Below are 15,555 nucleotides of genomic sequence, written 5' to 3'. Positions count from 1 at the left end.
CCACACACATATACAGAATACATATATAATACACATATACACACATATATAATATACACACATATACATATATACACACACACACATATACATTTATACATATATGTAACACATATACATACATATATAATACACATACAACACACATATACATATATATAACACACATATAATACATATATAATACATACATACATATATAATACACATATAATATATAACACATATGCATATATAATACACATATACACATATCGGAGAAGGCAATGGCAGCCCACTCCAGTACTCTTGCCTGGAAAACCCCATGGAAGGAGCAGCCTAGTGAGCTACAGTCCGTGGGGTCGCTAAGAGTCGGACGTGACTGAGCGACTTCACTTTCACTTTTCACGTTCATGCATTGGAGAGGGAAATGGCAACCTACTCCGGTGTTCTTGCCTGGAGAATCCCAGGGACGGGGGAGCCTGGTGGGCTGCCGTCTGTGGGGTCGCACGGAGTCGGACACGGCTGGAGTGACTTAGCAGCAGCAGCACACACATATATAATACACATTTATACATATACATAACACATATATACGTATATATAAAAAGCACATTGTATACACAGAGACACACACCCAACTGATGTATTATCTTTTTCTTCTCTTCAACTTAAATGTTTCTTGTGGCAATTTAATGTCATATTCTCAGTTGCAGCCCTGGCTGAGGCCTAGACAGGAAGAGGACCTTGGTTTTACTGGACTTCATGTCTATGTCGTATATTTTCAGTTTCATCCCCGAGTATAAACTGGGTATAATCCTCTGAAAAGACAAGTAAACAAGACGCGTGAGTGCTCAGTCGTGTCTAACTCTTTGCAACCCCATGGACAGCCCACCAGGCTCCTCTGTCCATGAGATTTCCCAGGCAAGAATACTGGAGGGGGTTGCTGTTTCCTTCTTCAGGGGATCTTCCCAATTCAGGAATAGAACTGGAGTCTCCTGCTTGGTGGGTGGATTCTTTACCACTGGGCCACCTGGGAAGCCCTGGGTAACTTTAGGAAGCTTCCAGCTTTATGATTTTACAAATGCCTAAAAAACTTGGTTGAGGAGATAGAATTGGTGACGTGATGAAAGAGGGAACACAAAGACACCCCCTGACTTGGAACATTTAAGAGCCAGAAGAAAGATTTTATTATTACATTTTGTCCACTGCACTCAGCATGTGAGGTCTTAGTTCCCTGAGCAGGAATCGAACCCACGCTCCCTCCACTGGAAGCAGAGTCTCAATCACTGGATTGCCACAGCAGTCCCAAAAGAAGGATTTTAAATCCCACTTAGTGCCTCCAACTTAAGCATTGTTGTTGGGTTTGGTCTTGTTTTTCATGTAAGTGAGGAGAATCATTTCAATCATTTGTTATCAATGAACATTTATTGAGTATCCCAGAGCTTTCATGTAGACTAGGTGGCCTGGGGTCTGAGGGAACAGGAGAAGGGGACTCTGGCGATGAGAAGGCTGGGGTGAAGTGGTGGGCACGGACGGAGCGTAGGCTCTGGGGTGAAGAGACCACAGTGAATCTCATCTGGACCGTCTGCTCGGTGTGCCTTTGGGTGGCTCATTAACCTCTGAGAGTCTGTTTCCTTATCTGGAAAACGGGGTTTAGATGAGAAGAAAAAGCGCAGTGTCCGCCATGGTGCATGGTCCATCCGTTCCGTTCTGTTCTGTCACTCAGTCGTGTCTGACTCTTTGCGACCCTGTGGACTGTAGCCTACCAGGCTTCTCCGTCCATGGGCTTCTCCAGGCAAGAATACCAGAGTGGGTTACCGTTTCCTTCTCCAGGGGATCTTCCCGACCCAGGGATAGAACCTGGATCTCCCGCATTGGAGGCAGACGCTTTAACCTCTGAGCCACCTGGGAAGCCCATAGAGGAGTTTATATTTAAGAATAAATGCTAGTTCTTGACTCCTTGCTCTCGAGTCTCTCTTGTCTTGGCCAAGAGCAGAGAATAAGGCACAGAAGCTTGAGTTTTAAAAACCACGTGCTCCATGGAAGTGTGTGTGTGATGGGGGAGGTCAGTCACAAAAAAGAGAGCTGAAAAATGCACCTACCAGCGAATGGCTGGAGAAGGTCCAAGGAATATTCTAACCTTGCCCACATTATAAGCCTCATAGGAAATCAGGTTACCTGTCCTTTGTTCTGGGCACTGCCTTATGTTCGGAATCTATGTCAAGATGAATACTTTCTCCTCTCCGCACGTGCTTCCTGACAGCCCCGCACAAGTACTATATTGGATTCCGGTATGTCCGCCCGTTAACAGAGGAGGCAGTTGGAGAGATGGAGAGGGACGGCTTGGAGCGGGCGGTCGCCTTCACGCAGTACCCACAGTACAGCTGCTCCACCACAGGTAAGCCTGCCTGCTGGCGGCGGGGGTGGCTCCGCCCGGTGAGAAGAGCCCGGAGACCGGAGGGCAGGAGGAGAGGATAAATCTCTTTCGATTTGAATGGCAAATCCAGCCTGTCTGTGTTAAACACGAGAGTTCAGGTCAGTCTGTTTGCAGTCTCATGGTTCATCTGTCCCTTGAGTTATTAGCCAGTGGACTGAGAATTACAAATGGTGGGTGAGAGGCGGCGGCTTCCAGTGTCCAGTGCTTTAATGCAGCTGTAGAATGGATCTGTAATGCACCTTAAACCACTTTCTGTGTTTGTGTAATAAACCGTTATTTTTATGGCTACGCCAGTATTCTTATTAATGGAGCAAAGGTGATAGATGTTTCCATTTTGCAAGAAGAGGTGTCCATATAACATTGGAAATATGGATATGTATTTTGGTTATGGGTTGGTTTCTGGTCAAACGAAAGCCCAATTTAGGGTTTCCTTTGCTAACTTCTCTCAGAGTTCTAGATTACTAGGTGGTGTTTCCTATATATTTAATTGGAGCTGGAGGATAATGTTTTGCCAATCTCTGTATCATTTAGATATAGGTAAATCATCTAATGTCACTCACAATTAGTTTGTTTGCATTCTTTTTCAAGGCTCTGGGGTCAGCACATTTTTACTTCTAAATTGCTTTTGGACATTAGTGCATATTATTTCTATAACAGGAAGGAGAAAACAAAAGGCTACTGAAAGAAATCTTGGAAGCCTGGTGTGCACCTTAAATATTTATTCAAAGCCCCTGTGAAAGTGCCCAAGTTCTCAGACACCCTCAAGAGTTTGAATTGTGATTTCTTTGGATGTGTGTCTTTAAAATGTCTGGTAACATGTCTAACATGATTTTGGAGAAAAATTTTATGACCTTTCTAAGCTATACTTTTTGCCTGGCTTTAAAAAATATACCTCACCATGTAAATGTCTGCTCTCAAAATTAAGCAAGAAGATGGTTATTTATATGACAAAGGATTGACTACCGTTGCGTCTCACAGCTGCCTCTGCCTGTGTGTTTAAAACGTCAAGGTCTGTGCAGGTTTTCCCTAGGACATAAGGGAAGGTGCAGAGATGTGAAGGCATGGTCATTCTTGGAGGCCACTAGAGTGTCATTTATCTGTTGCTTTATTTAGACACATGTTGTGGCAGCACCAGTATATTCGATGTATTAATCACCTTTTTTAATCAGGCAATTTTTTTTTTTTTTAGTTATGCTCTCCCCTTAATTACTACTTTAGGCAGTTCTTCGAATGTTTCTGAATGATCCAGAAGACCTCCTGTGGCTTCCAGAAGTCCTTTTGTATTGGCTTGACCAAAAAGTTCCTCCAGGCATGATGTTACAGAAAAATCCAAACGAACTTTCTGACCAACCCAATCCATCTGACAATAAATATCCCCTGTGAAATGTGGCTTGCAAGGTGCAGGTGGCGGTGACCACTTCATGATTTCTGAAGAGATGGGTTTTGAACCTGGGATGGACTCCATTTGGATTTATCTGACTCGTATTCTGCTCAGAAAAATGGAACTCGATGTATTTATTTTTTTTTGAAAATTTAGTCTTAGCCTGAGAGTACATGTGATGTCAGTATGGCTTTGTCCTGGCAAGCATTTTTTTATTTGGAGACCTGACTGATGAATAGTTCTAGTAGAGAAATTAGTGGTGTCAGGAAGCATGGCAGTGTTTTGGAGCATTTGCCCCACGTGAAGACTGATGAGGAGGCCCCATGTTAGGGTTGGTTTCATAGGATTAGGGCTTGGCCCCAGTGCCAAATCCTCTAGGCCAGGAAACAAATTGCCCTGGGTTGGCACCATCTGCTTTCCTTTCTTTAGTCTTTGAATTTTCATGTTAACCATCTCTTGCTTAGAAATACGGGTTTTGATAGATTACCTACAAGGATTTGGTACCCATTTAACTTATTCTAGGGAGTGAGGATAACTTAATAAAGCAGATAAAAATAGAGAATGAGCTTAGAAGCCTTAATAAGCTGTTATTCTTGTCAGTGGGCCATTAAAAAGGATGATTATAGAGCTTTTATTATAATGTGGAAAAGATTCATCTCATGATGCTAAGTAAAAATGCCCTAAATATTCAGGACACAAAAGTGCCCATATACTAAATTCATCTGTGGAACATCACAGCTATAAAGAAAAACCACTGGAAAGCACCAGTTGGAATGAAACAACGATTGTGGTAACGTGCTGGGGCCACGCCTGGTCTCTTTCTCCTTTCTTTCCCCCCCCTATGTTTCCTGTAACTGGGGTTGGTTCCCTTCATAACGGGGAAAATGTAACATGCTTTCCATTGTAAGACTTGGTCCTTGCAAATAATGACCGCTTATATTTCATAAATCCACCACCACTGTGCTCCTCTAGAGAAGTGGCCTCACTAATCTTTGAAAGGTCGTTGAAATTGATTGCTTTTTAGTGATCTTCATTTGCAGGGTAGTTAGATCTATACGCATTTTAGAGTATTGAAATGATCGTAATTAGACTGACTCAGTGCAGAAGTTACCTGCTTTGAACTTATAATTACTGCCTTTACTAGTCTGTTTTATTTTCACCATAATCCACACGCATGTACTAAGTGGCCCCTGTATATTTCAGGCAGCAGCTTAAATGCCATTTACAGATACTATAATGAGGTGGGCAAGAAGCCCACAATGAAGTGGAGCACGATTGACAGGTGGCCAACGCACCCCCTGCTCATTCAGGTAAGCCGACCACCACCAGCTGCCCGTCGCCCCAGCTTCTGGTGTGGGCCAGGCTCTTGTCCCAGCCTGGTTTGTGGGTGTCCTTCGAGCCTACTGTTCTCTTCCTTAAATCATGTGCTGGGGATTAAAAAAAAGGTATTGAGTCTTGATTTATTATGCCAGGAGAAAAGAAATATAAAGGTTAAAAGTTTAACTCTTCCCTTTCTTCAGACTAATAGTATTAATTACAAACTATAGCAGAATTACGTGTTGAATTTTGTATTTGACAGTGACCAAAAGAACGTTAAAGAATATGCAAGGGAAAAGAATTATGTGGGGTGTTTTATCTAATCTCCATTCATAGATTGAATAGCCAACTAACAGATTCTCTATTTGCTAAATCCGTTAAAATATCATGACCTAACAATTTTAAAGGGACTATATCTACATGCTCTGAGACATAGAATAAATTTAACACTTCAATTGAGAAAGTGTCTATATTAGAAGAAGTTTCATATTTCCCCTACGCAGTTTATATATGTAATATTTATAGTGACAGATGCTTGGTTTTAGGAGCATCAGGTAAAACTACAATTCCAAAGCTCTGAAATGGTGTTGTTCTGTGCTGTTCACCCTTTGACTATGGGAGTGCTCCTGGGCATTGTCCTTCAACAAACACACACTGCTTGGTTCTGTTGGTGGAAGTTTTCTACCTTTGAGTTAGTTTAGGTAGAAGAAATACTAAGTGATGGGGAGCTCATCTAGTTTATGTTCCGTCCCTCGGACATTCTCGGGCAAAATACCTGCTTAAACACTTGTTTTGAAGCCTGGAGTCACTTAAATCTGTAACCACTAGATGGTGGTAGACCTCGCGGAAGGCTGCTGGCTCCCCCATGAGCAGTCCCTGTTTTCCTTAGGCCCGTAGGTGCTGTCAAGGGTTAACACAGAGGCTGAAATTCAGTTTTAAGCGAGACGGCGCCTTCTCTCAGGGGTAGGTGTCGTTTTGGTCCAGATGTGGTGTCCCCACCGAGTTTCTCTTTCCGGGGAGGCGGTTCCTGTCCAGACTGCCTGCAGCCCCAACCTGGCCTGCCTGTTCCGCTCCGGAGGCCCGGGGTGTCTCAGGCCAGCACTGCCATGTGGCAGCAGAGAAGCGGGGATCTGTGCAGCATCTGCCTGCCCTGATCGAGGCAGTAATTAGATTTGCATTAAAATTCAGTCCTTTGAAAAGGGGGGAAGCAGAAAGATGGAAAGGTCTCTTAACTGAGGAAGTCTCCCTTCATAAAATGAAAGGGAATTTTAGAGGCATTTATCCGCCCTCCTCGATGGTGTGATTGAAGGCTCTGAGAGCCGCCTGCCGCTTTCATTCTGCAGAGGGGCTGTGCCTGGAAAATACCGCAGATGGGTTTTAGATGATTTCAGGGCACTTCTGCTTGCCCACGGCTCCTCAGTGCTGACGACGGCTTAGAGTCTGCTGTAAGCCGTAACAAATTGTGTCTCTACTTGCATGCAAGACGAAGAAAGGAGAAACCCTACTGAAATCCTGAGGAAACAAACATTTAGAGTTGATTAGTGTTATGTGGATTCCACGAGAAGGAGACTTGCTATCTAGTGGAAATGGAAAAAAAAACAAAACAAAACCCAAACTAAACAAAAAATAAAAGCTGGAACTAAACATCTTGTGTTTAATCTACATTTCTACTTACGATAGGTAGTAATTACTAAAGTCATTTTGCTTCTGTTATCTAACTGCTGGAATATTTAGCATAAATGTATGTTGCAGGCTGTCTTTAAACTTTGCACTGGGCCTCCTTATCTGGACTTGTACAAATATAATCTTTTCCGAGCGTCCTCAGTCTACTAACACTGCGAAGACCACCAGAAAGTATTGTTTGTGTCACTGTCTAATCCTATCACATTGCCTCTGTAGGTAAATTATAAATTTTGAAACGGGGGCGAACTCTCTAGGCACCATTCAGTGCCTTTGAACGTTAATTTATCACAATTTGAGGGTTCTGAGAAAACTAATAATATTCCAATATCTGTTATGGAGTAATTGCTCACCCTGTCGTATTAACCACTGATGTATCAAAAATGCCAACAAGTGCAAATTTACATGGTTTTGGTAAACTGTCCTTTGTAATTTTTTTTTATGTTTTAAAAACATTTTTATTTGGAAATAATTTCAAGCTTACATAAAAGTTACCAGAATAGTGTATAAGGAACCCTCCTCTCTTTCTCTAGATTCCCGTGTTCACGTTTACCCCGCTTTATCATGTGCATACCCTTTATGTGTGTGTGCATATGTGTGTCTATGTATAATTTTTTCCCGAACCTTCTGAGAATAAGATATATAGACATACACACACAGACGTATAAAACCACCCTTTACACCTAAACAGTATGCTCTTTTCCACGGCAGCGATACCACGTTCACCTTCAGCAAACTTCACGTCAGTGCTGGCATCTCTCCAGCCTGCATTCATACTCCGGTTTTCTTGGTTGACCCATTCATGTCCTTTGTAGCCATTTGCGTTATAAGCTGAATGACAGCATGATTAAAGAGTGAGATGAAAGGAAGCCTCCTCGGCGCTGGAATTTCAGCACCTCCTGACATGACTCTGGACGTGCCGGCCACGGAAGGGGCTTGGCTGGTCTGGTGGACAGAGACGTGGAGGAGCGGGGGCTGCCTTCTGGCCCAGCTTCTGCAGATGCGACCCGATGGGCCCCCCGGTCGGCCACGTCTCCCCTCTCTGTGCAGCCTTCTCGTCTGCTGTTAGGAAGGTCGTTATGAAGACTGACTAAGGGAGGCCACGGTCGTAAAAACGGAACCATATTTTCTTATCCCTCGGTTATTTCTGTCTAATGTATTTTAATGTGATATGCCTGAAAGCCAAACTAAGGGAGATTCAGAAAGACCCTGTAAGCGGTTTTCCTGCTAACTGAGCGAGCAAGAGGTCTTAAAACAACTCCTCCTTCCCATCTGCGTTTCCTTTCCATCTGGAAGTGTGCCCTGTGCCTCCCACGGGGAAGCAGGTCCAGAGCGTTCATTTTCAGTGAGCCATTAGCAAGCTTTAGAAGTTTCCCATCAAATTCCCCAGGCCCCTGGAACCGTTATGAGCCATTCTGATGATGAACCAAAGCTAGAGAGATTATACGGTTGGCAGGTTTTTTTTTTTTCCCAACAGAGATAGTCTCCGTGTTTGAGAGCTTCGCTGAGATTTGTAGTGTCATCCTTACTTATAGAATATTTTCTTCTCCTTCCATGTCTTTCTTCCCACCCCCTCCATATCCCCTGCTTTCTTGGTGTTTCCGCAGTGCTTTGCTGACCATATTCTGAAAGAGCTGGATCACTTTCCTCCTGAGAAGAGACACGAGGTGGTCATTCTTTTTTCTGCTCATTCACTGCCAATGTCTGTAAGTAAGAACATTTTGTTGGATGATCCAGTGATAGAGGGTTCAAAAGGTATAACGTGGGTCCAAGTTTCCATTCAGACTAAGCCCAGTGCAAGGAGGGACTCTAAAATCTCAAACTGAGCTTGGCACTAATTTAGCTAGACTCATTTCTTGAGACCTGAAAGTTGCTCAGTCGTGTCCAACTCTTTGCAACCCCATGGACATGTAGTCCATGGAATTCTCCAGCCCAGAAGACTGGAATGGGTAACCTTTCCCTTCTCCAGGGGATCTTCACAACCCAGGGATCAAACCCAGGTCTCCCGCATCGCAGGTGGATTCTTTACCAGCTGAGCCACCAGGGAAGCTCTTGAAACCTAATAACAATTAATTCAGACTATGATATTGTGAGTAGATATTATCTTCCTAAGTCCCTTTAAAATGATAAGTTGAAGATACATTCCTATCTGAGAATTTTTTTAAATGGGACATTTAAAGAAGGCTGTTTTCGCCTGCCCTGTTCAAGGAACTCGGATGGTAGGGGTTCCATCTTCAGACTGAGCGCTCTCAACCCCATTCTTTTTGTCCTCAAGACTGGACAGAAGGTGTTTGAATTCCAGGAAGTGATTAGTTTTTCATTCGCAAGGCTCGGGAGCACATTTTGGCCAGTCAGTATAAAGTGTATCCAGTTATGATCTGGTTGCCCCTTAGTTTCTCATATTACACCGGGTGTGCGTTACAGTAGCAGCTCTGTGCCCTGACTCGCGCTTTTGGAGACAAGGGCGATGGAGCTGGTATATGTATGATGGACAGAAACGCCTGGGGTGAGCAGCCCATTTCATCAGCTCGCAGCTAGCACGGGTCCTGCAAACATCGCTGTCAGAACTGGAGCGGGGGAGAATGCCTGCCGTGGGCATCGCGAAGGCTTCGGCTGCAGGGTTAGTGGGGCTGAGCCGGGCCCTCTGCGGGGCCCCTGCTGGCTGGCCTGTGGCGGCGCAAGGGCCGAGCCCTTGGCCGCCGCGTCTCTCTCTCGCCGGGGCATGGGCGCGGCCGCGGCTCCGGGAGAGGCCGCCCTGCGGGAAGCCCGCCGCCCTCCTTTCGGGCCTCGCGCGCAGCCTCCTCACGCTCCGCCCTCCTGCTCGGCCCTCAGCCTTTTTCATACCTGCTCAGTGTGCGAGGAGGTCGTGTCTGAAGGGCCAGAGGGCAGCGGGAGAGGAGGAAACTCGTGTCCGTGCGAGAACGGTTCCAGGTGCTGCCTTCTCCGCGTCTCTCTCCCCTCACTTGCCTTTCTCCCGCTCAGGGACCGAGCGCGCGGCCTCCGGGGTTTTTGGTTTTGTTTCTTTTCTGCCCACGGTCTTGGGTAGAACTGAGGCACACCGCGAAGTCAGGAGGGTCAGGATGGGGTCGGGAGGGCGGAGGGATTGTCGAGCGGAGAGCCGTTCTTGCAAGCCCTGCTCTTCTCCTGCATCTGCCCCTAATGCCTTCTCCCCCTTTGCGCTAAGTCGCGTAGGTTGTGTTCAACCCTGTGACCCCATGGACTGGCCCACCAGGCTCCTCTGTCCATGGGATCCTCCAGGTAAGAGTACTGGAGTGGGTTGCGATTTCCTCCTCCAGGGGATCTTCCCGACCCAGGGAGCGAGCCCCTGTCTCTTACTTCTGCACTGACAGGTGGGTTCTTTACCACTGGCACCACCTGGGAAGCCCCTTTCCCCCTTGATGACTTTAAAAAATATACGTATTATGTATGTTGAAGTCATTTTGCTGCTGCTGCTGCTGCGTCGCTTCAGTCCTGTCTGACTCTGTGCGACCCCACAGACAGAAGCCCACCAGGCTCCCCCGCCCCTGGGATTCTCCAGGCAAGAGTACTGGAGTGGGGTGCCATTGCCTTCTCCGTGGAGTCATTTTAGACTTACAGAAAAGTTACAGAAATAGAAGAGCTCCCTTAGCTCCTGCTAATGCTGACATTGCACATAACCGGAAGTCCAGCGATGGAAACAGCGCCAAGCGGAGGCGCAGAGCTGTCACCCGAGGACGTCACTCACTTTCCACCAGCCCTTCCCAGCTGCCGCTCTCCTCCCCCAGGATCTCCCGGGGCGGTTACCTGTCACGGCTCCGTAGGCGCCTCCAATCTGGGACAGTTCCTCCTGTCTCTGGCTTTCCTGAACCTGATATTTTTGAAGCACGATTTTGTAGCAACCCTGGTGGCCCAGACGGTGAAGGATCTGCCTGCAATGCAGGAGACCCGGGTTCGATCCCTGGGTCGGGAAGATCCCCTGGAGAAAACCCACTCCAGGATTCTTGCCTGGAGAATCCCATGGACAGAGGACCCTGGCAGGCTACAGTCCATGGGGTCGCAAAGAGTTGGACACGAGTGAGCAACCAGCATGCATGCACACACACACACACAGTTATTTTGCAGCATGCTCCTCCATTTGGATGTGTTGGGTGTTTTCTCATGCGTAGACTGAGGTTGTTTATCAGGAAGAATAACCTCTCCTTCCTCCTCCGGTGGCCTGTACTTCTGAATGCATCATGTTGGGAGTTTATGCTGCCAGTTCATCTTACTACTCATGATGTGATCTGTGGTCATTTGCCTAAGGTGGTGTCGTCTAGATTTGTCCATTATAAAGTCACTATTGTCTCTTTGTGATTAAAAATATCTTAAGTGAGCTACTTGGAGATTATGCAAATATCTTATTGTTCTTCAGACTTTTGCTCACCAATTTTTAGCCTCCAGTGGATATTTCTGTTTGTCTAAGGTGACTTTGTATTTCTCTCATTCCTTCTGCCTTTATGTTTAGAACGGCAAACTCACTCATATTATAGACTAGCTCATCATTTCATCTCAACAGTGTTTATTGAACACCTACTCTATTCCAGGCACTGTTCTATCCCCTATCGCAAAATAGGGGGATGAACAAAACAGACCAAAAAAATCTTTGCATTCAGGGAGTGAGGGGGAGGAGGCAGATAATAAGCATAATGCATAAGAAAGTAGTATGAAACATTAGAAGGTAATAAGTGTTGTGGGGAGAAATAAAGCAGGATGGGGGGGTTAGAAAGTTGGTACACAACTGAATGGGCTTCCCAGGTAGCTGAATGGTAAAGAATCCGCCTGCTAATGCAGGAGATGTGGGTTCGATCCTTGAGTCTGGAAGATCCCCTGGAGGAGGAAATGGCAATCCACTCAAGTATTCTTGCCTAGGAAATCCAATGGACAGAGGAGCCTGGTGGGCTATGTTCCATGGAGTCTCAAAAGAACTGGACATGACTTAGCAACTAAAGAGCAACAATACAGCTAAATATTAAAGCAGTAAAAAGAAAAGGTCTGTTGCACACTTTCAAAGGTGTTCACTTTCAGAGGTGAGGCGTGCTTGCAGATACTGACTGTGCTCAAAGCGTGGCCATGGTCCGCTGCTGCGGGACGAGTGGGGAGAAGGAACTGGAAGGAGCGCGAAGGCACAGGCCGTGTTCTCGGGGAGCCTGGAATCAGAACCACGTGCGCTTTCTCTCTCCACCTTTCGTTCACCTTATCCCCAGGAACTCAGTAGTTCTATACACTGCCTGTACAGCACTCTTTCAGTTCCGTTTCTAAAATCAGGGAGTTCCCTGGCAGTCCAGTGGTCAAGATTCCAGGCTTTCACTGCCATGGCCCAGGTTCAGTCCCTGTTCGGGGAACTGAGACCCTGCAAGCTGTAGAGCACAGTCAAAAATTAAAACAAAATCAGCCCTTCGGGTCACTACCAAAAGTGAAGGCCCTCCCCTTGCCAGCTTTTCTGTGTCGTCGTCCCTAATTCAGCTGGGGGTTGGAGAAACCCACCCTCCAGTGGCGTATGTTGTCGGTCTCCTGTGAACAACATGGATATAGAATCTGATGCATTCCTAGGAGCATGAGAGCTGATTTGGTACCCTGTGCGCCTTTGGCTGATGAAATCCATCCTAATAAGCTGGGCCCTGAGCTCAGCTGGTGTGGGCATTAGTGCGGAGGATGAGGGGCAGCCTCCAGTCCAAGGCTCAGGCCGCCTCCCCACCCAGCCCCGGGCTCTCAGAACCCCGCACAGTGTTGGCGACTGAACTCCTGTGTCTCTGCTGCAGGTGGTCAACAGAGGGGACCCCTATCCTCAGGAGGTGGGCGCCACTGTCCAGAGAGTCATGGACAAGCTGGGTTACTCCAACCCCTACCGGCTGGTTTGGCAGTCCAAGGTAGGTGACTTCCACACATTCGCAGGCGGTCAGCTCTTTGGAGGATGTCTATTTTAGGACTTAGTTATAAAACGATCAGATTTGGCCTTTTCACGCAGACAGAATGTTCTGCACTAACCTGACTGCTCATATGAGCTGGAGGAATTCTGCAAGCGAATATGATGGAGAGGAAAACAAGTGATGAGGAGAATCCCATTGATTCCATTGAAACAATAGATTATTTTCAGTTGAAATCACAGAAATTCTTCTTTATATTTTGCCAGGTTCTAGAAGGATTCAGGCCCAATAAAGAAATACCAAAACCCATTAGCGAGGTGTAAAGCGTGGCCCTCACTCTTACAGGGAGGGTGTGTGTGTGTGTGTGTGTGTGTGTGCGCGTGTGTGCACGCATACGTGTGTGTGTGTGTGTGTATGCATGTGAGTGTGTCCGGGGCAGTGGGCTGTGGTGAGACGCGGTCCCTGAGTGCATTCCTCTTGCTTTCTCCCAGGTTGGCCCGATGCCCTGGCTGGGTCCTCAGACAGACGAGGCCATCAAAGGGCTTTGTAGGAGGGGGAGGAAGAACATCCTTTTGGTTCCAATAGCGTTTACCAGCGATCACATCGAAACGCTGTACGAGCTGGACATCGAGTACTCTCAAGTTCTAGCCAATGAGGTGAGTGTGGTTATTAATCCCATTTTGATTTGATTTTATTTTTTTGAAATGTGATTTGTTTTAAAAGGAAACTCTCTCTGCAGTGATCTAATTGTATCATTCAGAAATATTGCTTGGTATATGTGTTTGCATGTACTGTGGCCTCATTGTTCTGGATAATACTTCATCCGAGCTCTGATCGGAGCACATCGACTTCATTTCCATGTTTGCAGGGGGAAAGCACTTTCATGCCTTTGCAAAACGGGTGACCCGGTCATCACTGCAGGCAACATCATTGTTTTTAGTTTGAATTACTGTACCCATTGAAAGCAGTAAAAACCACATTTCCTTGAGAAAAAAATAAGTGTACTTCTCACCAGTTTGGAAGAGGAGAATTTTATTGTTCCCTATATAATTCCTTTCTTCACCTAACAGTGCCCTTTGCTTGGGCTGTGACGCTGCTTCTGGTGGGTTTCAAGGCACTAGCATCCTCCTCATTTTAGACAGACCGTGGGGCGAACTCTGGAGCAGTTATGTAATTTCCCTGGCCTCTTTTGTGCACTCACTTAATTAGCTGTTTGCTACTGTGCTGTGATCAATCTGATTATTGAAACAACAAATACCAACCATCCTGAGTGTCTTGTAATGGAAGATGGATGTGATTGTCGTCCATGTGGAGGAAAACCACTGTTGACCCATCTCAGGGCTTCTGAGGGCCGGCCTGAACCTGCCTCCCCTTCCTAGCGTGGTTTCTGTGGGAACTGTGGAACCCTGGGGGCCCAAAGAGACCTCCCCGCTCATCCTGCATCCCAGCTCCCGGCCCTGGTCATCCCCCATGTGCTGGGTGGGGGCCTGGCCACGAAGAATACGTCTCCCTCTCTGGGACCAGGTGGCAGGTACAGGGCAGGGTGGAGAGTGGGTTGGGGGGAGCTTCAGCAGCAACTCTCGCCCCCCCGCACCCCCCGCCCCATTTCTGTGTGTGCCTGCTGGTCATGAAGGTAGAGGGTGCCTAAAGTGCTTGTCAGCAGTTCTGATAAGGAATTTATGGGAAAGTTGTAATTGGCTAAAATGAGATTGCAGGGTTGTCTATGGACTTCATTTAATGATGCTTTCTAGGGACTTCCCTTGTGGTCCAGTGATTAAAATTCCGTGCTTCCACTGCATGGGATGAGTTTCCATCCCTGGTCAGGGAACTAAGAACCTGCTTACTGTGTGGTGTGGCCAAAACAAAAACAGTGACCAACAGCAGGATAACCAGCTTACCTCTATATGAAGTTTTAGAGTATGATCGATCTGTTGAGAACTGTGTGTTTGCTGAATCTCACCATTTTTTTTTCCAGTCTTCTAACTTAAAAGATAAAGCAACCGGAAAGCCATCAGCATTTCAGAAAGGAAAAGAGAAGATCCTAGCTACCTGAGTAAATAATAGTTAGATATTTATCAATTATTTGCAGGATAATTAGCTGGAATTAACAGGATATTTTTGGAGAGGGGAGTAAGGATGGTTGTGAAATAATCCTTAGTTTTTTAGCTTAGATTTTTCTAGGTAAGAATATATTTAAAATCCCAACTCTGCATATTAGATCCAATCTAGTTTCAATACACATTAAATTAATTTACCTCTTTTGGCACTTGGAATCAAAAGCATGCATAAAAATTTAAGCCTCTAAAGCAACATTCTGCTTAGGTAGAGTCTATAAATGTAGGCGTTAGAAAGGTGGCCTAAAAAAAGGATGGTAAGCAGATTTAAATTATTTGCGTATTCTATCCAGTGGAACCTCAGAAATGGTTTGGAAACAAAGCACCCATTGGAAGGTCATGGGCTGGGGAGTGGGAACAGAAATTGATGAGCAAAATAAAGAGGTGAAAATCAATGTCTGTGTCTGGTCTCAGGACTGTTTTCCATTTCTGGGTAGTCTGGGAATACTTTAGTGCCAAGACTTTGAGTTGTGTGTGTATCTATATGTGTATTTATTTTTTGTAGCAGTTTCTTTAAAAAAAAAAAAGGAAAATAAACTGTGTATGTGTTTTTCCTCCCTTTTCTCATTTGATTCAGTGTGGACTTGAAAACATCAGAAGAGCGGAGTCTCTTAATGGAAACCCACTGTTCTCGAAGGTATCTCTAATGTTACAACCATTTTAGTAGAACATGTCGGAGAGTGGTCCTCTGAGAAACTCTTACAGAATATTGGTTTTCTCACATATTAGAACATTTTGAGTTCCAATTAATTAGAAAAATAA

At 45.7% G+C, this 15,555-nt stretch overlaps 1 protein-coding gene across 1 annotated transcript in view; it reads left to right on the top strand.

Moving 5' to 3' along the window:
* FECH (ferrochelatase) overlaps positions 1 to 15,555 on the top strand; it is a 36,679-nt gene that overhangs the window by 19,140 nt on the left and 1,984 nt on the right. The window contains exons 5-10 of the mRNA XM_055417431.2: positions 2,246 to 2,380; positions 5,004 to 5,110; positions 8,405 to 8,503; positions 12,575 to 12,682; positions 13,171 to 13,335; positions 15,371 to 15,430. Of these exons, the coding sequence (XP_055273406.1) occupies positions 2,246 to 2,380; positions 5,004 to 5,110; positions 8,405 to 8,503; positions 12,575 to 12,682; positions 13,171 to 13,335; positions 15,371 to 15,430 (674 nt within the window). The remainder of the gene's footprint in view (positions 1 to 2,245; positions 2,381 to 5,003; positions 5,111 to 8,404; positions 8,504 to 12,574; positions 12,683 to 13,170; positions 13,336 to 15,370; positions 15,431 to 15,555) is intronic.

This window comes from Moschus berezovskii, chromosome 28 (genome assembly GCF_049115385.1).
Source record: "Moschus berezovskii isolate FMDL1 chromosome 28, NW_MosBer_1.0, whole genome shotgun sequence".
Lineage (NCBI taxonomy): Eukaryota > Metazoa > Chordata > Mammalia > Artiodactyla > Moschidae > Moschus > Moschus berezovskii.
This window is presented reverse-complemented; position numbering and strand designations above follow the sequence as displayed.